General features: G+C 41.1%; 1 protein-coding gene across 1 annotated transcript in view; it reads right to left on the minus strand.

The window, feature by feature from the left end:
* CIT (citron rho-interacting serine/threonine kinase) overlaps positions 1–21,890 on the minus strand; it is a 57,871-nt gene extending 35,981 nt beyond the window's left edge. Inside the window, exons 1-11 of the mRNA XM_010149269.1 lie at positions 21,782–21,890; positions 20,481–20,661; positions 13,207–13,312; positions 12,189–12,332; positions 10,763–10,882; positions 6,544–6,714; positions 6,208–6,261; positions 5,584–5,637; positions 4,306–4,446; positions 3,815–3,940; positions 810–905 (exon numbers count right to left, since the gene is read on the minus strand). Coding sequence (XP_010147571.1) covers positions 810–905; positions 3,815–3,940; positions 4,306–4,446; positions 5,584–5,637; positions 6,208–6,261; positions 6,544–6,714; positions 10,763–10,882; positions 12,189–12,332; positions 13,207–13,312; positions 20,481–20,661; positions 21,782–21,890 — 1,302 coding nt within the window. The remainder of the gene's footprint in view (positions 1–809; positions 906–3,814; positions 3,941–4,305; positions 4,447–5,583; positions 5,638–6,207; positions 6,262–6,543; positions 6,715–10,762; positions 10,883–12,188; positions 12,333–13,206; positions 13,313–20,480; positions 20,662–21,781) is intronic.
* Between the last annotated feature and the right edge of the window lie 701 nt (positions 21,891–22,591).

Genomic DNA, 22,591 nt, shown 5'->3' on the forward strand with positions numbered 1-22,591 from the left:
TTCCTATTTCTCCCATAGAAATTCCTTGTCTCCTCTTAATACTACGTGCTCTTACATTTAAGCCAAAATGTAGAATTCAAGTCCTAGGTAAAGGTACTAGATAAAGATTGCTGAAGCAGATTATGCTGAATAGAAACAAAGATTCTTACAAAATGCATTTACTGGCTGACATACGTACAGCAAGTTGTTTAGAAAAACCCTTAGCCAGTGCACATGCTCCTATTTCCCAATTTGTTTTTTCCTAATTTTAGATGGTGTCTATGATTCTATTTCTGTTTGTTAAAGTCTTATGCTACCCTGGAAAAGATAAAAACAAAGTGGGTGGTTTCTTGTGGCTTCTTGGCAGATGTTACAGCTCCAAGAAGATGGAATTTCAGGCACGCTCCAGTATCTGCTGAATTTAAAACTTGCAGGTAGGCTGTGCAAATACTCTTTGGAAATCATCGGTAGGAACTAAAGCTATTTCAGGATGCGAGATCCAGTAGCATTAAGTACGTATTATTTAGACAGCAACAGTCAAATTATAATCAACAACTGCCTTCCTATAGCTCTGACTTCAAATGCCACCTGTTTTAATGTGGTGCTAATGGCAGATAAGGTACAATGGCATGGACTAGCAGAAAAACTTAATCAGATTCCACTGAGCCCTCTGAACATCTCCGTAGCGGGAAGGAAGGCGGCAACTCGTAAGACAAAGCAATGAGAGCCTAAAGGCAACTGTTTTTCCCTGAACTCATTCTGCGCACATGTGCTGGGAGTTAAACCACCACAGCACAAAACCTTGTAGGAAGATAAGAAGATATTTTTACTTTGAGTTTTTCCTCATAGAATTGTTCCTTCTGTTTCAGCTGCAACTCCAGATGTTGTGCTGCGATCTGAGCCTCACGATGTTTTTCTTCCAGCTCCTAAAAGCATCAGAGATTCATATTCAGACACGAAGAAATAGTAGGTGCTCTCTGTATGTGTTACACAGGTATCTAACATTCATTCATTCATTCTCTTTTTTGAGGTTTCACTCCATAAAAATCCTAAGACCGAGGCTGTCATAGTAAAAAAAACATTATGAGAGCTGCACATCATGAGTTTCATGCCTTGCATATTGCTGCTGACCCATCTACTGTAGAGCAGAGGTGCTACTAAAGACAAAGATTTCTACTTCCACGATAAGGATCTCCATTTCCCAGTAAAATACTCCCAAAGATGGGCCAAGAATGTTTTGTGAAAACAAGCAGTTATAAACACTTTATAGCTGCAGTAGCATCATAGGAAGTTCAGATCTATTTTTAACAAGGTCTCTCACTTGTTTTCTCACAGAAGACCCGAGTAACGGGGCACTGCTGCCTATGCTTTTCATTCTACATTCGTAGAGTGGGAATAGTATTTCCTTTGCTATGTTCCTCAGAAAAATGTTGTCAGAATAATGATTTATAAATTGCTTGGCAAATGAAAAGTGCAGGATTCAATATATACGGTAGAACATACCAGGATGTTTTAACCTCTTCACTTCACACCAGACAGTTGAGCCATGCATAGTAAGGACTTAAATAATGTTGTGTCTCAGAAGTTAGCTATTCCTAGATATATCTATAATCACCTTTCAACAGGACACCTTACAAGAGTTGAGATTAAAACTTTATGCTCATTCGTTGTCACATTTGCCATTCCAACAACTTCCTTAGACCAAGAGGCAGATCCAGGTTGGCCATTCACTACCACTGGGTTGGCTCTTGCATAGACAAGGTCAGGTTTTGGGGTGCCTCCAAGTCTCCTGTCTGCCTTCATTACTGCACAGCAGAGGAAAATTTCCTGATATTTCTACTTCAGCTATTTTCATATTCTCTTTTCTGATCTTCCTCATCTTGAAACCATACAAAGACTGTTTTGCTCCGGTAATTGCAATAGACCTCTTTTTCCAAAACGGAGAATCAAAGAGGAGGTTCACCAAAAGTAGGTCATCTATAGTGCTTAGTACCCGACACTTCTGCAAGGAATGGAGATCGCTGCTTTTTGCAATTGAAATATGTCTCCCAGCAACAAGAGGGACAGCTCACCTCCCCCAGAAGCCCACACTTTTCAGGTCCTGGCAAGGAATCAACCAGATCAGCAGCAGCTTCAAAGCTACCAGCATCAGACTGCTCATATTGTAGCAGAAGCTTCACCACTTTCTGCACTGGCACTTAACAGCCAGTGTGGGCTTAAAAAGGTAATATCTTACCCTTCCAGTTCTCTGTGCAGTGCTAACCTTGTTATGAGCAATGGTCTACACTTTCAAGCAGTAATAAGTATCTTCTCTAACTTGTTTCTTACTTCTTACTCGATTCCCCACAGGCAGATCAGCAGGTGCTTCTCAGGTACTGCTAAATGAGTGCACACCAAACCAATGCCTTTATCCAACAGTTTCCACCTTGTTCTATGCAATTCTGTATCTTCAGCTCCTTTCCCACCGTTCTATACCTTCTATACCAGGAAAAGTCAAAAGTACTTGAAGACATCCATTTGGGGGAATGAACAGTGTAGAAGTGGAAAAAAGAAAGCGAACTATTACCCTGTTCTCCCAGATCAGAGCTGCAAGGGACTAGGAAAGACTCTGTAGGATTAGTTCTTCAATGCCTGTTTGACTTTTTTATAAAACACTTCTGTGTCTCTCCAACATTCTGTCAAAATTCCATGGAAACTACCTATAAGAAGAGCTAAACATACCCCATGGTGTAAAACAATTAGTCGGTATTTCTGTATTCCCTTCCAGTTTTGCCTCCACAGAGAATGTAATCAAACCCAAGGAACAATCCCCAAATACACACAAGAGGCTTATGAAACAATTTGAAGTTTTACACTATTTCTAAACATAAACTTGGCTCTGTGCCCAGCAAAGCCATCGTCTCCCACTTACCATGCACTCATGTTTTCAAAACAATTTGCAAAACAGCACTACTAAAGAACAGATTCTACCTGTTCTTGAGTGCTCAGGCTCTGATCCTCAAGTCTACATGTGCAGCTATTCCCCCGAGCAAGCATGGGTCATCTGCTGACTCCAAATACCTTTATTTATACACTTCCATTTGGCCTTCCTTGGGTGTCTATGCTCGGGACTGCTACCAATGAGAATTAATCTTATTTTTCCTTGTTATATTGGCAACACAAAAGGACAACTCATGAGAAATGCAAAATTAATTTAATTATTCCGCTATAAAAATTGTTCTTCCTGTTCCAGGGAAGTAAAAGCATTAGAAACACCCTCTGCTTGGTTCGCTGTAGATTGATGTACCAACTCACTATAAAGATTTAATAGGTTTAACAAGGAGAGAAACAAGAAATTGCCAACAGAGAAGGTATGTGGGTGAAAATGGATTCCTGACAAATATTATCTTTGGAGACGAACAGTTTAGATGACTAATTTCTCTCTGCTTCAAAATGTAAGTATTTCAAGTAGATCTGACCTCAAAATTCATCGGCAATTTAGTTTAAAAGCTAGATGTCAATGTTTTCATTGCTGCCATGGCCTATCCTGAGAATGTTTTGCTTCTGAAACAATTGTTAGGTAAATTAAATGTTACTAAGTTGACTTAAAAGTGCTCCCACTGAGAAAACTAGAATTTTAAAGTTGTAGTAAGACTAAAGGTACAGGATAGAGTTTGGAACTGAAGGTGCAAATAGAATTTTAGCACTAAAGCTTTTGCCAGTATGACTGGTACAAGAAACAAATCCCTTTACTCAACATTCTCCACCTCATTCAATGCAATTCTGTCTTCCGTGCCTTTCCTACCCCTTTCTTACAAACTCTTACCCTTTATCTTTCATTATCACCTCTGCTCACCAGAATTTTTTCTGCCATCTGTTGAATCTGTTGAGATTTAGTTTGAATATCTTCCTTTAGACGGTTTTCTCTCCGTTCCACAGTCTCTAACCTCTTCACTTGATTCTCCAGAGAATGGCGCCGTTCCTGTAGAGCAATTGTTAACCACCATTTAGGCTCACCACTCTGCATTATCACAAAGCAATGAGCATTTGCTAGAAAAAGCCTGCTGAAGCAGTCTGCGTGGTTGTCTCTTATATTTGAAATCCTCAGCACACCTGGAATCCCTTACGCTAACCACATGCCCTTATTGACTCCTCACTGAAAATAAAAAGCCTCTCACTTTTCATCAAAGAAATATATGCTTTTTAATTAAAAACAGATTAATGTCTAACATCACTTCTCTTGAAGTTACTACAGGCATACTGGCTGTTCAGTCATCCAGATGTGGGTTCCTAAATTGACACACATCCCAGTAACTAATTTACTCTAGGTAGACATTCTCCGCTCACCTCCGCTTCAAGTAGTTTCTTCTTCATGCTTTCATTAGAATCTTCCCGATTCTGCAGTTTCTCTAATTCCTTCTCAGCTCTCTCCTTCGCTTGACGGATATTCTGAAGGAGTTCAGTTGCCTCTGAGCTAGCTTTCACAGCCTAAAGGTCCAAAGGAAAATAAAAGCGTAAAACCTCACACATAAAACCTCAGTATACAAAACGTTCATAACCTCGAGGTGATCAGCATTCTGAGTAAAACTACTACAGAACGTTGGCCTAGCAGCCTAAAATTAAGGCACAACTGACAAACATGTGCAGGAACCCAAATTCTAACATCTGTTACATAATTCTTTCCTGTTTCACAACAAATGGAAATCCAGGGGATCTGCGTGTTTGCCTTGCTGTACCGTGAGTTTCTGATCGTCTCTGTGTACTGAAAGTAAAGTCTGTCCCCAAATTCAGCTCAAGTGCTTGGAAGGAGCTTACAAAACACCCTTCTTAAAACTCTAGGAGAATAATGTGTTGGCCTATAGATAACTCCTTAGAATTAACAAAAGGAGAAAAGGCGAGGGGGGATTAAAACATGGCTGGTTTGAAATATTAGCAATACTATTTCTACACAGTTTTATCATATTCTAGGTCACTAACCCATGAAAAAGCTCTCTCTCGGCAGGTGCCAAGTTTAAGAAGCTCTCCCAGTGGATTATTATGACAACCCCTTTCTTTTCTGCTGAAAGATCCCAATAAGAGAAGTTCCCCTACTGTTCTTACCGTGCCTTCTTAAGTGACAAGAATGACCACATTCGATATCAGGTACTTCCTGCAGCTTACACTTCTACGGGGTTCTAATCCTGTTGTGAACCTTTACCATTCAGCATTTTTACTGTGAATACCTGAACTGGAAAGTGACTTGGCAATTAAACCGGAGTATACTGGGAGACTAAACCGAGTCCAACATGTGTTTTACTAGTGAGCTAAAAACATCTCGATGTTCCCTCTGAAGCAAGGGACCACAGCATACCCAAAGTGGCCGTTTAAATTAGAGTTTCTCTACGCTACTCCAGTTCTGACTCAGCTTCATTTGTAAAAATAAACACTGTTGACATGTCTCAAGAGCCAAAAGCATACTGAGCACACCAATGATTTCAGATACCAGTTCCCACCCCCTTTTCCTTATCATCCCCCATGCTATGACTAATTCTATTTTTGAGGATAAAACAAAGTGCATCCCTCCTCTGCGTTAAGGTTTCACGGGAGAATCTTGTGGAGAATTCACTTTTGCCACCCAGACGTTACCTTTGTCAGCTTTTCCTGCAGCTCCTGGATTTTGGCCTGCTGCTCTGTGTTGATCTACAGTTAAAATAAAAAGAAAGGGGGAAAGGAGTGTTGTAAAACCAAAAAGGTGAAAAAGCTCTCTGCTTATGATACCAAATTTATTTTAATTCACTTCCCCAAAATCTTTTTTTTCTCCCTAGAAATTCCAACACATTGAAATGGTCCTTGGAAAATCTACTCCCATTTTACTAACTTCTGTTTGATTTCATGTTTTGGTCACCAAGTAGATTGTTCACCGTGAGAATACTCAGAATTCTTGTTATTTTTCATTTGCTATTCTTCATTCACAAAGACAACCCTTAAGCATCACTAACCTAACTCCAAACTCAGATTACACATCATGGCCTGTCTTTGCCCAGCTTCTGAGCACAATCCATGAAGAACAGCATACCCAGACACAGCTTGATGTCGAATCAGACAGAACAGTGAATCACACCGAGAAAAAGATTTTTAAAAACCCAAAATGAAACAGAGAGGGATGTGAGGCTGTGCATGCCATGCCACTGATTAGCCAAAGACACTCTTCATTTCTGTGCATAATATGAAAGACCCAGGAAGCAAACTCTGAGACACTGAATAGCATACCTTCTCCAATTTGGAATACAACTCTCCTGCTTCATTTTTTCCTTGGTCTTTAACCTGTAACTTAAATGTAAAATATATGAAAGTCTCAGGAAAAGTTCTAGTACACTGGTCTTCTATCCAGTCACCTCCTCCACTTTAAACACAAGCAGTTACACAAAGTATAAATTACGTTATTTTGAGCGTACAATTGCCAAACATTCTGTATTAGTCATACAAACCACCTTAATCCTTAGAGGGCACATACACTCAACTTGTGTGTGTAAAACAGCAATAGAAATTCAGGCAAGCATCAGCCCTGAATGATGCCCCCAGCTTCTCCCACGAAGCCTAAACTACCTTTTGCAATTTGTTGTGACATTCAGTAGCTTTACGTTTGAATTCTTCAGCGGCCAGTCGGGACTCTCTCAACTCCGATTCGTAAAGATCACTACGCCTGCGAGCTGAAATAAGATCCTCTTCTAATTGATTCATCATCAACCTCATTTCTTCTACTTGAGCTTGATACTCCTGTAGTTGTGGTGGAAGGGAAGGAAAAGGTATTACATTTTAGAGGCAACAGGGGAAATACTTGGAGCAGCAGACCCCAGAACACTGATTGCAGGCAAGAGGCGCACTTCAGAATACGTAGAAGTAAAGTACAAAATAAACCAATAAGGGCTAAATAAAATAACACATCCATGGTGTTCTGGTTTGAGACGTGGCAGTTTTCAAGTCACTACCTCACAGAAGTCAAAACACTGACTTTTTGAGGATGGCTTCACTGCAGAAACACATACATACATCTACATACAAACGAGAAAAATTACTTACATTTCTAATTTCTGAAATAGAAATGTGCCTTTGAGTTGATGTCTCTACTAAATGCCCAGATGCTCCCTCAAGATAGATTCTCCCAGGCTGATAACATGACATTACCACAGATCTGCACAGCTTGGGTAAAAGGAAAGAAGGAGAAGCAGAGGGGTAGCATAGCGTGGCTTCTAGCTTATCAGTTATTTTCTCTTGACAGAGTTAAAAAGGATCTTATGGCTCTGTATGGGAGACAACCTAAAATCAAATATTAACCCGGAAAAACTGTCTAAAAATCTTATTGCCCATAGAAGGTATTTGCCTATATGGAAATAACAATTCCCCGTGCAGGACACTACAAGATAGGGCATTTGGATGAGGAAGGTGGGAGAACAGAACATTTGAACTGACTACCTCAATGGGACTGGGTACTCAAAATGAGACTAGCTTGTGAGATTATTTCTTGTGTCTTGACTGGAAACAATATTTTAATTATTCTTATTCAGTATTTACTAAGTCCTATGTGTTTTATAAAATTAGTCTAAAAAAAGCTGAAGTATTTTGTATTTTTTTATGAAGCTGAGAACAAGTAGAAAACATGCACATCACGAGCTAGGAGTAAGATTATGAAGGGCTGACAGTGGGGGAGTCTATCCTTCTTTCCATTTTAATATCTTACAATACGCCTGACTACCCCCATATTCCGAAGAGTAACTGTCTCATGACAAAATCAGGTTTGTCATCACTCCCTCCAGACAGCCAGCTGTCTTCAGTTAGACAAGTGATTGCCTCAACATTGACCCTAATGTCAGCCCGTGATTCTCCACTAACATGGAGAGCTTATGCAAATATTTAAAGAAGCTGGGCCTTTAACAGATTGCTTTACTATCCGCTACAGGGAGCGTGGCACAGTGGCTCTCTGGTTGGTAAGCCCCACATCAGTGCTCCAGTTTGTAAGGTAGACAGGGGACCTACTCTTCCCTGCTAGTCTCTCTACGGATCATCTTGTTTCCTTGATGGAAAGAATTAGAGCCTTTTTATAATAAGCAAGCATACATTAACTCAAATATTCATTTCATACAAATACATTTGTGTATAAGAAAGGCTTGAAGGAATACATGTTCTGCTCAGAAATCACAATTTGTTAAGACTTCCTAAAATACTCAGTTTTTATATCAGCAAACACTTGACCAAAGAATTACAGGTGTGACTACAGTTGTCACTGTGAAAATGAGTGTTTGGGAAGGGAGGAGAATGGGGAGGGAGAAAAGAAGGAAGAAGAGATAATTAGTAATATTTCAGTTTTTCTTGTTCCTTAACATTGCAAGACTATCTTTGAGCAAATCTCATGGCAGCAGAGGAACAGGCCACATCACTCAAGGCAACAGAGAATAATAAATGCTTGGGTGGGGAGGCACCGGAACAGGTTGCCCAGAGAAGCTGCAGATGCCCCATCCCTGAAAGTGTCCAAAGCCGGGCTGGATGAGGCTTGGAGCAACCTGGTCTAGTGGAAAGTGTCCCTGCCCACGGCAGGGGGTGGGACTGGATGGGCTTTCAGGTCCCTTCCAGCCCAAACCGTTCTGTGATTCTATGATAATACCTCTCACATACGCATCAGTCAGTTTAAAAACTATCAAGATGTACTTAAGCACATATTAATGGACAGGCAAAGCTCAGAGATATACCTGAAGCAAATCACCTCAGGGTAGCTGCATACAAATGAGCGGGCCTTTCAAAAAATATCAATTCCAATTTGTTGCAGTTCATGCATTCATATGGGTCTTCATCAAGTAACAATCATAACACAGGTTTAATTTAAAAAAAAAAAAAAAAAAAAAAAATCTAAACCAAAGCCCAACAAAACCTAAACACAGACTTCCCCCCCAAAACAATCCAACCTTAAAACAAAAACCACAAACCCACCACTTCCATTCACGTATCATCGAATCACAGAATGGTTTGGGCTGGGAGGGATCTAAAAGACCATCCAGTTCCAACCCCCGTGCCATGGGCAGGGACACCTTCCACTAGACCAGGTTGCTCAAAGCCACATCCAGCCTGGCCTTGGACACTTCCAGGGATGGGGCATCCACAGCTTCTCTGGGCAACCTGTCCCAGTGCCTCACCACCCTCTCCGGGAAGAATTTCTTCCTGATATCCAATCTAAACCTCCCTGATTTCAATTTAAACCCGTTACCCCTTGTCCTGTCACTACAGACCCTTGTAAAAAGTCCCCCCCAGCTTCCTTGTAGGCCCCAGTACCTCTGGTTAAGTTGAACCTACAGTCTTGTCCTGAAAATATCAAACGATTAATTATTGGGTTTTGAAGCTGCTGGTTTGCTGTTAATTTTACTCGTTCTTTCCCAAGCTGCATGTTTTCAATAGCAAAACTCTAAAGGACTCTTCCATCGCACCTCCCAGTTCCTCCCAGATTTAAAGAAAGTCTTTAATGGCCAAGATCCACCTGCTGGCATGAGTCAGCAAAAACGTCTCTGCACATTCTGTTGTGCACATGGGTTTCAGAAAGCTCAGAAGACCATCCCAGATATGAAAGCCTGCAGGACATTACATTTGTTGACCTACACAGCATTTTTATGTCACTGTGAATCTTCACAAGCCACATTAAAAGATTCTGGGACAAAATATTTGATTAAAAATTACTTGCACTATTTTTCCTGTTACATGTGCCCATACTGCCTAAGAATCTATCGATATTTATCATCGCCAAAATGTTCCCCTTTTCAATATTTAAAGCAACTTTGCTAACAAAGCACCAGAGCACAGAGTAGTGAGCTTTAGATCCTTGTATTACATAAAGCAACGATCCAGAGGAATGCTGCAGAGGTCTATGGAGGCCTGTTACATCCAGAGGGTTGTTTTTGCATTTCATTACTTTTTACATAAGAGCTGCTCATGTCTGGAGAATTATTACCAAGGTTTCTGGGCTTCCTTGTCTCAAACACTATGAAATTAGTCAGCTAATGTTTGTAAAGTGCACTGAAGATTAAAAACAACAGATAATTGCACAGAACTGTTTGAATGCCACAATAAATTTAAATTTCTTTTTCTCAATACAATATGTTGCTATTCATTCATAAAACTGAATGGGTTCTGTCTTGTAGACTATTTTAAACCCTAAAAGTGTCCACATTTGTCACCATATTTTCATTTTTGACTTTTTTTTTTTTTCTTATGAACAACTGTAGGGGTAATGAATTTTCATCATTCCTCTGGCGGGAAAAATTATGATCATCTACTTTGCAAATAGGTGAAATAAGGAAAATAACAGTTGGGCAACACACATGCTATTTTGAAAGACTATTACACGTTTTAAATGGCCAGATAAGAAAGAATAAAATTTAAAAAACCCCACAACACAAAATTAAGGCCAGCTCAGTTCTCCCCCAGGTGAAGATTCATGAACTTGTGAAATTTGTATAGCTTGGCCACTTCAAACAGATAGTTTATACCTAATGCAGCATATTACTAAAGCATTACAACTTTATCCTAAGGTGGTTTTACAGACAAAGTACTTTCAGGACTAGGAAGAGAAAAACTGGAAGTTTGGAGTTTGTGCTTACTTGCAATATATACCAAAGTGTAATTTTGTTGCCTCCCATTTTGTTTAAGAAACCATGTGAAAACACACAGATTGGGAGTCCTCACAGCCTACCAACATAAAATGCCATCCTGGCAACAGAGCTAAAAGATGCCAAGATTGCCTATTTGTAGAAAGCCACCCTGCTGCCCGAAGAAGCAGGTATACCTGTTCCTTGATCTCCTGCAGTTTTCGGCTTTGCTCTCTGATATCATGAAGTAGCTGTAGTGCCTTATCATCTTCCTGAGACACCTCCATCCGTGCCTGCTCCAGGCTTCGCTTTAAGCTCTGCAGAAAGCAAAATGTTCAGTACGTAGTCTTTGGGTTTTCAGATGGCTGCACAATAAAGATCTTCAGCTATACAAATGCCTCCTTGACTGCAGTGAGGCACCAAAAAAACTTAGGGCTCCATCACTGGTGCCTCAAGAAATTGATGGCCGGTACTGCTTCTGGATAGAAGCAGCCCATTTTATAAACGCTGTTTACTATACTTAAATCTTAGTTCAAATCTCTACTTCCTTAGATCGGGTTTAGAGACAAAAACCAAACAGCACTCACAAAAGGCATCCATCATTGACAGCACTGATCTATGTTTTATCTAGCACTATTAATTCACAACCTAGACACAGTCCTTCAACTTCATGTCACTAACAAGCCTATTCATTTTTCCTGTTGCTGTTAAATCCTCTAACCATCATTAAACTTCTACGAAGAACAGAAGAGCTCCTTCTGTATCTCACCACATACCTTACCTGCACATTTTGACACACCAGTAGTCCTCCTACCAACTTTGTATTTTCTTCAACAGAAAGATACTGACTGACTTTTATTTATTTACCTGGTAGCATTTGGTATGGCCCCATTTTAAGATGTGCCTCCCAACAAACAAACCCATCAGAAGTGCTTTTCCATTCTCTGAAACAGCGTATTATCTGGATTTTTGTTCTTGGTGCAAGAGAGGAGACCGAGTATTATATCCAACTGAAAATACAAGACTGTTAACTAGAACGAAAATATCCTCGTTGGAAACTTGCCAGGACAACAGGGCAGACATTCCCGTTCCCATGAAAAATGCCAAATGATCTTTGAAGACATGCTTTCAGGCCTCATTTTTATATTCTATCTGAAAAATAACACCTGTCCTAGCATCATCCCTGACATTCTCCTGAGGAACTGGGTCCGTCTGAACTCAGAATACCAGATGGAGGCAACACCATTGTCTCCTAATCCTCTTATTTGTCCTTGAAGATTTCTCTCGAGGTACTCATTAGGCCCCATTCTCTTCTGGCTAAGAAACCTGCAAGAAGACATACCCAAGCATGTTCTAGCACAGCCAGTCAGACAAACAGTTCTAGCAAGACCAGGACAGTAGTTATTCCTGTAGGCTCTACGCACATGACCGTGACACAAAGTGTGAATAAAACTATCAAGCAAGAGCCTCTGCAAACAATTCGGGGCTTCATACTCAACAGAGATCCTCTCACATATTACTTTCTCTCCATCAAGCACCCCACTGAAACCATGATGGAAGAGAAAGGCAAAGACCACCAGATTTCAGGCTTTCAGAGCTGAAAGGACTGGTGTAAGGGCTCACACTGCATTCTGTGATATAGGTGGCCAGGTCCTGCTCCAGGAGGGATCGCTGGGTCTCAGAGGCTTTCAGTTCCACCTCCTTTTGGCTAAGTACAGCCTCCACCTCTGACACTCTCCGGTGCAACCGCGTCATTTCCTGCTCCATCTGCAATAAATATCAAGAGGTTATAAAGGGGGCTTCAAAAGCTTTGTTAACTGCTACTTTCAGAGCTCTGTTTGTAAGGAATTTGTCTCCAAGAGACTTCTAGCTCTATTTCTCCAAAGGGTGTTTAAATTCCGATACCATTGTCTCTGCTCCAGGAATGCACAGTTCTTCTTAAGGACAAGTAGTAAGTCTAAGTCACCCCATTCATTCAAGCTGCTTGTTCATATTCAGTCATTCTTCGAACCCCAGTTAGCAAAGAGGACACAATCATTTTTCACCTGACTTGCAGAGATGGGTCACTTTAACCTTATCCCAAATCCATGCTGGCCCAGAAGATGGTTTCCCCCCATCTCCTTGTCAAGAGCAAATGGTCAAATCCAGAACAGAGCAAGGAGAAAAGTAATCGAACTCTCATAAAAGTCTCAGACAAGCAGTAAGTTTTAAAATACTCCACCGGGTTCCCTTTACTGGAGCACAGCGACTGTTAGAAGTCGTTCACCATTACCAGTGACGTGACAACAGTTATGTAAGAGAGAAGAAGCTGATGAGTTCGGGAGCGAACCTCAGAACAGTACTGCTGTATCGTGCGTATGATGAAGAGGCACGGCCTGCAGGAAGAAGCAGTCGTCTGTGTCACGCTGAGAAAAGGACTGTTTAAAATCCAGAGCCACTTCTTGTTCAGATAAAAGTGTCTAGAGCAACAGCATGGCCTAAATTCATCTCCCTTTGTACTGGACAGGAGGCCACCTCACTGAAGGAAAAGCGCTCTGCCCACCACGAGTCTGGATGATCAGCAGCATCTGACAGATCCCTGGGCATACAGTGGTTGCAGATTCCTGGAGCAATGGAGATGGCCAATCGCGTAAATAAATACCTTGTGACACTTGTCCTGGGCGTCTTGGAGTTCTTTGCTCTTGAGAAGAAGTTTCTTTTCCATGGAGCTGACTTTGGCTGGAGAATCCACACTTGAAAAAACAGATCTAAAAGAGCAAAGCCAAACAGCACATGAATGCAGGCAAAGGGTACAGAAATCTACATTCATGCAGCCGTGGTAAAGTCACTGGGTACTTACTGACACCAGGATAAAAGGAAGGTGCAGCGATCAAAGCCTAACAGCCATCATTGCAGATCAAACACACCATTAAACCTGATGACAGTACATCATTATTGAATAACCCATGTGTACTTCTAGTTACAATATTAATATTTTCCATCACTGACTCTGAAGTCAGGGTGCAAAACAATAAAATCACAGCAACGTTATTGCATAACTTGTCCGGATTTGTAAGTGTAACAAAAACAAAGCGTAAAGTCAACATAACCATTTGGAAAGAAACTTCAGAGAACTGCTTTTGTAGTTTATTTTTAAACAGGTTTTAAAATTATCATCAAAGTACAAAAACCCTAAAAACTTTAACGTGTTGTAATCTGCACCAGAGGAAGGATTTAATATCCTTAGTTACTTTCTGTGAATCAAAATCGAACTGAAACTTTCCTAACCCAATTTGTAGGATCTCAACGAACTCAATCAATATCAATATGATTAGTCACACTGCAGAACTTCAGAGTTCCACTTGTAAGTAATTCTTTTTTCATGAGATACCACTTAAGTGTACTATTCAACAATTTGACTGCAGAAAGCTGGGGGAAATATTTGTATGTTCTTAAGCTTTCTGTCTAACTGGGACTCAACATTTAAGAAGTTTACCATTCCTGTTAGTCTATATTCATTCTAGAAAAGGATAGGAAGCCACTCAATGTTTTGGAACATATTTTTAGTGTTTTGCAGTCTTAAATATGCAATTTGCAACCAAAAAATTAAGTACACACATCAAAACATAATTTTAAAAATTACATTCTCCCTCGCATAAAATGATTCAAACTAGATATTTAAGCAGTTAATGATGGAACCAGTGTTAACTGATAGATGAAAACGCAGAAGTACAATGAAGGTGCTAATAAAAGATCATACAGTCTGCCCACACACTGCTTTCTGCTTCTCCTGGCCACAGTTTGGTATGCAGCCAGTTATCCCCATGGAGAGAAATGAGCTTTGAGCAGCTCTCTGCATATAGCCATACACCCACACACAGCAGCACAGTCTCTTCTTAACACCAAGGAAAGTTTGATTCCATCACCACCATTTTCTGAGAAAAAATCTATTCCTTAATCCAAACAGATATGCAGGATAGTCACAAAAAGAAGAGATGCATGGATTTCTATGAAAACGCTGCAGCAACATATCTGTATCAAACCAGATCTTCGGTACCATCGCTTTAAGCCATCATTAGGAAACACTGCTTTGATATCACCAAACAAACAGCAAAATCCACCAATTCTGCCTTGAAAGGTCAAATAGTCATAGCTCTTCAGAAACCCGCTATGGAAATACTTAAAAGAAAGAATCCTGCACGTCAACAATACAGATATGGTCGGGGCTTAATAAAAAACAAATGTTAAAAGTGAATGCTTTTGTACAGCATTCCTTTAGTCCTGGTCCAATCCGACCGATCCATCAAATAATCAGAGTTAAAAATCAATTTATAAAGCATGTCTATACTCCTACAGAGAAAAGGCAACCATCTGAGAAAGCTGCGTATTAAATCCCATAACAGCTGGGTGTACAAACAAGGCTAAAAATGAATAGTTGAGAAAAGCAGGCTAAAAATATAAATTAAAGCTCACTAGCTAAAAAAGACACTAAGGAATCTGCTTTAAAATGTTAATCAAATATATGTAAACAACTGCAAATGTGCACTGAGACAAGTCTGAAAAACTTTTTTATAATCAAAATTTAGCTTCACAGGTCTGATCAGTACTGGTTAAAGCATGGGTTTTATTATAGTCTCACCATTAGCCATCAACTTTTTCCTTTTATTCTTTTCAAATCCGAGTTGTTACTTAAAACCAGAGAACTGGTCAGAGTTTTCTTATTTGCTCCTTCTGTTTCACCTCCCTAAAGGGGCTAGTTTTATTTTTATTTTTTGCTTATTTTCTTTGCTATTAAAAAAAATCCGAGCCTATTCTGACAGGCCCCATTTTGCATTTCAAAAAACTTCTCCTAGCAAGCCAGCTTGGAGCATCCATATGCACTGCAGCACAGGGTACAGAGCCCTGGAATTTCAGCCAGGAGGGATGGGATGGGACAGAGCACGGGAGACTCCCCTGACCGGAGTTTGCATTTCCTTAGGTGACTGTAGAGGGAGCTGCTCCTCAGGGTTGGTGTCAGTTTTGTAAGGAAAAGGGAAGGCTGGGAACTAGAACTACAATATTTCTTCCTCTTCCCTATCCAGAGGGAGGAAGAAATTCCGTGAAAACGTTGTGTCCTGGTGACACAACGATTTTCCTACCATGGAAAGCTTATCCCCAAGTGAAGCTGATTCCAGTCAGAATCAGTTTTTAAGAGACATCCTTTCCCAGTAATTCCTGCCTGTGTACAAATTACATTAGAACAACTTCATGAACATCCACGCAACCTTCAAAGTATCAGAAAGGGGGCAGACAGAGGAAATCAAGAGAAATGGAATACTGACTAATCTAATAAGCCTTGTCATGGTGACATAAGCTCCCAACACAGCATGACAAGGTGGAAAATACCCACATTGCTGGGGCACTGACATTCCTCCTCAGTCAGCATCATCTCGGAAATTAAACACACATGATCCAACACCAAAAGCCATGATGCAAAGCTACCGCTCAGGTTGGTACCACCTCAGAATATTTCATTTCATTAACTGCTACATCTGGCTCAATTCTCTTAGCACAACAGAGCTGTTTCTGCTGGTTCCTCCGAAGGGTCAAAAAAAAAAAAAAAAAAGGATTAACAAAAGGTAACTAGCATACATCCACAAGAAAACTGCAACACAAGATTAAAAAAGGCTCCAAGTCTGTAGTCCCAAGCACTGACAGCACTCACTGTGCCAGCTGATGTTCAAAAGCAGCACTGCCCGCACAAGTTAACTTAAGCTGACTACCTGGAGATCTCGCAGCTCAGCAACCGCCTCAACCAGCAGAATTATCGGAAATGGTGTTAGTTGCATACAAACCCCTCCAGCCTCAACGGGGCTGAGATGAAGAAGAAAAACTGTTCATACAGGAAAAGTCGTGAGATGATCCTGGGGTATCGAACTGTCATCGTAACCTCTCTTGTGCATCATACCTTCCTTTGTCCTTTCATGCCACTCAAACCCCCAGCTCACCTGTGCTTCCTCCTTCTCCCAATGATTGACACCATCTGTCCTAATCCTGGCCCCCACACAACATGCCTATAATCTCATCCCCCGTCCCTCATGCTCTATTCTTTTTAGCATTATACTCATCTGTACCTTCCGCCCCCTCATAAATGCTTGCTCAGGCCTAAAAAAAAAAAAAACCCAACCAAAACCAAACAGTGATACCATCAATCTGTGAATAGAGCTAGCTGAAGCACAGCGTATTTTTGGTATGCTCATCCTGTGCTTCCTCTTTAATCTATCTTTGGTGACAGAGTTTACCAGAACCCAACAAACTGTTGGAAGAAATCACTAGTCCTTCTTTTTTGGAAGAATGGCCCATTTTAACTCTCACTATTTTATAATGGCAACCATGAATCCATATCAAATTTTAATTTTTTTTTTATCTTGAAAAATACCAAGTTCTTAGCAACTTGCAGAAAATATTTGGACCCTCTACCAAAGCCTTATAGACCACAATTCAAGAATTACTGGTATTACATTTATTATATTCTGATGGATGATTAAAAGGAATAAAACCCTACACCAGCAACTGAGATAAGGCAATGGTACCACTGTCAGCTTGATATATCTCTCTATATGTCTCTCATACACCTCTCTAGGTGCTGGTTTAGCAAGTATCTCGTATTAACCTAAGCGTCATACCGTAAGTAGTGACTCCCCTTTAGGTCCTTAATTTAGTCTAAAAGAGGCCAGAGGACCAAGGCATGCAAAAATGCACATCATAAATTATGACTTTTTTAATTAGGCATTTCTTTTTATTAGGTATTTTGGTATATTTGGTTAGCCCTGGATTTACAATGCATTTATCTAATGCCTTGGGGCTTCTGCCAGTCACCTCCAATGATAAGAATTTTTTTCACCACTTGATGCATATTTCTGGCATCTAAGGGTTTTTCTCACTTGTTCTAAGCACTGGAGCTCAGCCACAGTTAGGGACAGGAAGTAAGGTAGGGCTGGCTTTTAATGGAATTAAACTCTCAGTTGCCTGTTATCTTGTCACAGTGACACGCTCGCAGCCAAACCAGCAGCTGGATTTGCAGTCAGACAGGCATTTCTCCCCCATATGAAGAATTCAGAGGCCACGATGGGAGGAGGAGTTAGCTGGTCCTCTGCAGCCCGATCCCACTTCTTAGAATCATATAGGAGATTTTTTAACACATCACTAGCATAGGGACCTATGACATAAGCAATGCCCTTGATTTCTCCTGATTGCTTCCTAGGAGACATTCCTGTCATGCCTTCTGCTCTTCTGTTAAATCTTACATCTGTTACGGGGTCCCAAATTCTTCTCAAAACTCATGGTATGGGGCAACATACAGAACATTTTAATTCAATGGACCCTTCTGAACTACCCACTGACTGTAGAATTTCTGACAACAGGTCTAAGTGATGCAGGTGAACCCTTCTAGCCCCAAGTGCTTGGGAGAAAGAGGAGAATGGAAGAGAGAACTTCTTTTATCCTCCTTTTGTCCAATTTTTAACTGCCTTTTCTCTGAAGTATTTGCAATTCCTAGCTCAGCTATGGCTTCTCACTGTCCAGTGAACAAGGGCAAAAGTATAACCCTAAACTTCATAGCTTGCCAGCCCTCAAATTAAACGCAATGAAAGTTTCAAGGACCTTGCTAATGGCACTCTGCAGCTGCCTGGCCTAACTCTGAGCAGCACTAGAGGCATTAGTGATCGTGCTGCAGACACAGGAACAGATCTGCATTACTTAGCAACCATAAGGGTTAGACTTTCAGAGGAAAGATTTTAAGAAGAAAAAATCTGGACTGATAAACTTGATGACTTAGGGCCTTCCGGAGAAGACATCCCAAGATTCACAACAGCCTACCCCCCCATTTACTGTGCTCTTCCCCATCTAGAATTTGATACTGGGGCTACCATGGACAGAAACAGTACTTTATTTCCTCCAGTAAAACATACATCACCCTATCTTATAAGTAAGAAGTTATCTTTATCAGCCAGTGTTGCAGCGATATTTAGGATAAACAGTATTTAGAATGCAGTGATATTTAGAATAAACTAGTCACTGCGTTATTTAAATACAGCTATTTTCAAGTCTCCATACACTCTTTGCCATATTTACATCACCTTCTTAGAACAAAATGTAAGTATTTACTGCTAAAAATATCAAAGTGCGTTTACTGGGATTTCTTTCAAAAAAAAGAAACGGCTAAGGACTACTTATATTAAAATTATTTGGGAGAAAATTAGGTACAAGATGCCTTTCTGTTCCAGATCAGGAAAAAAAACAGGCCAGACCAAGCAGAAATTTTACTTCAGTCAAAATTTCTCCAGAACACATTAATCTCTGTATTCTTTTGCTATATTCTTCCTCATCTATTACCAAAATTCAAATATAACGTCAAGATGCATTTTCGGCACTAGCTGCACGGAGGAAGCATATCAATCAATCTGCTGTGTCTGTTACTTTTCAGCCTTCAACCGCTAGCACAGTTACACCACTGCTCCTGAGACTTTACCTCACGCTCCTCTTCAGTTCCAGTCCCGAGCCCCGATTACATACACATTTTTACCATACATATCGGGTCACTGCTGAGCCTGCTACATGAATGGCCACGTAGCCTTGACAGATGGATTGCAGTTCCCCAGGCAGAAAAGGCAACATCAGAAGTTATTTCACTGCTAAATCAAGACAGATTTTAACCCCAGGTATCTACAGAGATAACATCCCATTTTTCTAATTCTGCTGACAATATTAGGTCATTTTACCGAAAGAAGACTTTTTTGGTTGTTATGTCCTCTCCCTTCCTTCCTCTTCTGTCATAAAAGCAACTCAGCTGAGGAGGGACAGACAAAGATCCCCTGTTTATTACTGGCATAACCATCATATAACCTTGATTCACGGTGTGGGCAAGATCAGAGATGCCAACAGTATCACCAGATTGGGTTACACACGTACCGCAGAGCGACTATCACAACCAGCGTGGCCAAAAAAACGAAAACTCGGTTAAGACAGGTTGACAACAAAGTCCCCCGAGGGAATTAACCAGCAGCAGTGAATGACAGTTGACAGGAAAACACAGCGCCTTAGTGCACTGAGTCACTAACCCGGCTAAAGCCATCGCAGTCCTGAGAGGCCTCACGACACTGAGGTAAGGACTTCTCAACTTAACGTGCTGCACTAATACTTTTTCTGATGCTCTGGCATCAGAAACTAACCACCCACCACACCAAATGCTTTATACCATACTATTTACATTCTTCTTTTTCCTCTGACTCCGTTCTCTCCGACAGCATGTTTCCACCAAAAACCACTCTTTCTAGATCTTTACCTGCCTCCACAAACGCATAGCCCTGCATACTTCATCCGAATCTCCGGGCTCTTACCACACAACACAGCAGCCTTCGTATTTAACTGGACCCAACAGCACAGTCAGCTGCCGCGAAGCTCCTTCCCTTGCTCACTGACCCATCGCTACACATTCCCAGATTAGTGGGGCTCCGTTTCTGTGGATCACTGATACATCCCCAGCACTTGGTGCCCACTCTCCGACTCAGTAAATAACACCCCCTGCTTTTCCATCCCCAACTCCTCAGCATTCTCCTTCTTTCGGGGATCTGCAATGCCAGACATGCAGTCACCGGCTGCTCTCTGGTTAACAGCAACAACTAATTCAAAGTATTTAAACAACAATTTTAACGAATAATGCCTTAGAATCAATCTTTCCATTCCTTTCCCTCCCCCTCATCCCAGAAATAATCACAGAACGGTAGGGCATGCACAAGCCACAGCAGCAACAGATAAAGCCAGAATCTGGCAGCTTCCCCAAAGCAGAGTACAGGCCAGTTAAACAGCTTTTCCTCACACACACACACCATCCTCACTGTACCAAGCCGTCGCGTTTTTCCAACCGTCCTATCCACCTAAGCAGGAATTTTTACTTACTCTGATCTGGGGATCCCTAATGCCTTGATGAATGAAAACCCCACAAACGGCAAATCATCCCCCGAGAAGCCTGCCGGGTTCAACTGGCGCGTAGAGGATAAAACCCGCGAATTCTTCTCTGGTTCATCAAAATTTGAGGTGTCATCATCAGACTTGAGAGTAGGAACGAAGGGGGGAGGAGCTGGTGGAAAAAAAAGCAAGAAGAAAAGACAAAATTCAGCTACAGTTCACTCTGCAACAGTCCCACTCATTCAGTGCTTGCAATGGCACTGCAGCTCCTGCTTTTAATCTTGCTAACACAAGCAGACTGAGCTGCTGCTCTCAAATCGTATTACAGCAACAAGAGATTAACCCTTAAGCTACCAACATGGCTACCACTCTGCAGGCAGAATGTCTCCCACGCTGATTAAACTGGGGTTTAGGCTGGGCATTGGAGATTGTTTGGGTTTGGGGTTTTTTTTTTTCAGGTTAGGGATTTTTTTTTTTAACACATACACTGAATGAAGTCAAAGCACCAGGCTAAGAAAATCATTAATATAGCTAAAAGAAATCACATTGTGATTCATCTAGAAGAAGAAAATGTCTCCAACCTATCCAATTAGTGACACTATGTGAGAATGTAGCCTGATCCTCGGCTAGTCAGCCATGGGATATATCTACCCTTTAATACTACCAAGAATCTTCCCAGCATGGGCTTCTAATCAGCTGCAAATTGGTCTTTCTCCTGGAAGGTTCTAATAAACTATAGCTGCTAGAAGCTAATTGGTCTTTAGGAAGGGAAGAAATATCAGGGAAGTTTTATTTCTCTAAAAGAGCTTGCTAAAGATCTGGAACTCTTGTCCGGACACCACTGCAGTCTGGCTCCGATACAATCGGCTCCAAAGAGAGGTAGAAATAGCAGGAATTACAATGTATTTCTTACTATCATTTCTGAATCGGTACCACTTAACTTGTTAAGCAGTTGTTTAATTTCAGGTGATTTTCTCATGTTTGCTTCGGTTTAATTAAGCAACAGAACAAAAGAACAAGTTCTTCTCAATGATGTGCCGCACCCGAGCTACCTGCTGGCTTGGCTACGCGTGTGAAGGGAATGAATGCGAAAGCCTGCTGTGCGATTCCTACCTCATTAAATCCCGTTTTCTACGGTTCTTTTATTTATTTATTTCATCACTCAAGTCCTCGCTCACCACAAATCTGCTAATCTCCTTTTTGCTCTGTAAAAGAGCCAGCTCTCCAGTCAGCAACGAGAACGCAGCCCATTGTCACAAGCTGATGGAAGTGTAGTGTGCTAAAACGGTTACCATGGATCCAGTATGGATCTCCTGTAGCTGAAGGGCTGATGAGAATTGAAGAACCGGGAGCAAACAGCACAACCCCTGCAGTGCAGGCTCCCTGCTCCTCACTCTGCATGCTGGGGTTTAACCCTACCTGCCTGCATTCGTGACAGATGCTGATGCTTATCTGACTGACAGAGGCAGTGAGTCAGGGCTGGAGCTAGCGAGCTCCCTCTAGGTTGCCAAAGCCATTCCCAGCCGCTTCTTAACTCTTCGCTCTCTAGACAAACGTACGGTTAAGCTACCCACCAGACCGGCACCGATAGCCAAAAAAACCCACCCCTATCTGTCTGTATAAACTGCCAAATCACAACTAACGCGCGCAGGCTTTGTTAGCAGCTCCCCAGGGAGCCATCCGGACGCTGCTCCCAAGCAAGGAAGTGAGAAGAAATTCCACGAAGCGGACAGGATGCTGCTCACGTACAGTAGATCCAAGTACATTAGAATGAGATAAATGGGGAAAATACACAAATTAAATAGGTTCTGTAGTAAGCAGTTTTACTTACTGGCTCCAGAACATCTAGGTTTTCTGTCAATATCATGAATTTATTAATTTCTGCTATTTTATTGGCTATAATATCAATTTAGATCCAATATAATGCTTGCATTTATGTACTGTAAACATAATTTTGGAATACAGATTGTTGATTAGGATCTGTATTTTTTTAAAAATCCACTTAATGTCAGCATAACGCCCAGCTACTCTGTCATATGCTCTGAATGAATAAAACCAGAGAAGCAACAGAAAACAATTTGGAAGTATATTATCTTTAACGC

Source organism: Eurypyga helias, unplaced genomic scaffold, assembly GCF_000690775.1.
Source record: "Eurypyga helias isolate BGI_N326 unplaced genomic scaffold, ASM69077v1 scaffold7833, whole genome shotgun sequence".
Taxonomy (NCBI): Eukaryota; Metazoa; Chordata; class Aves; order Eurypygiformes; family Eurypygidae; genus Eurypyga; species Eurypyga helias.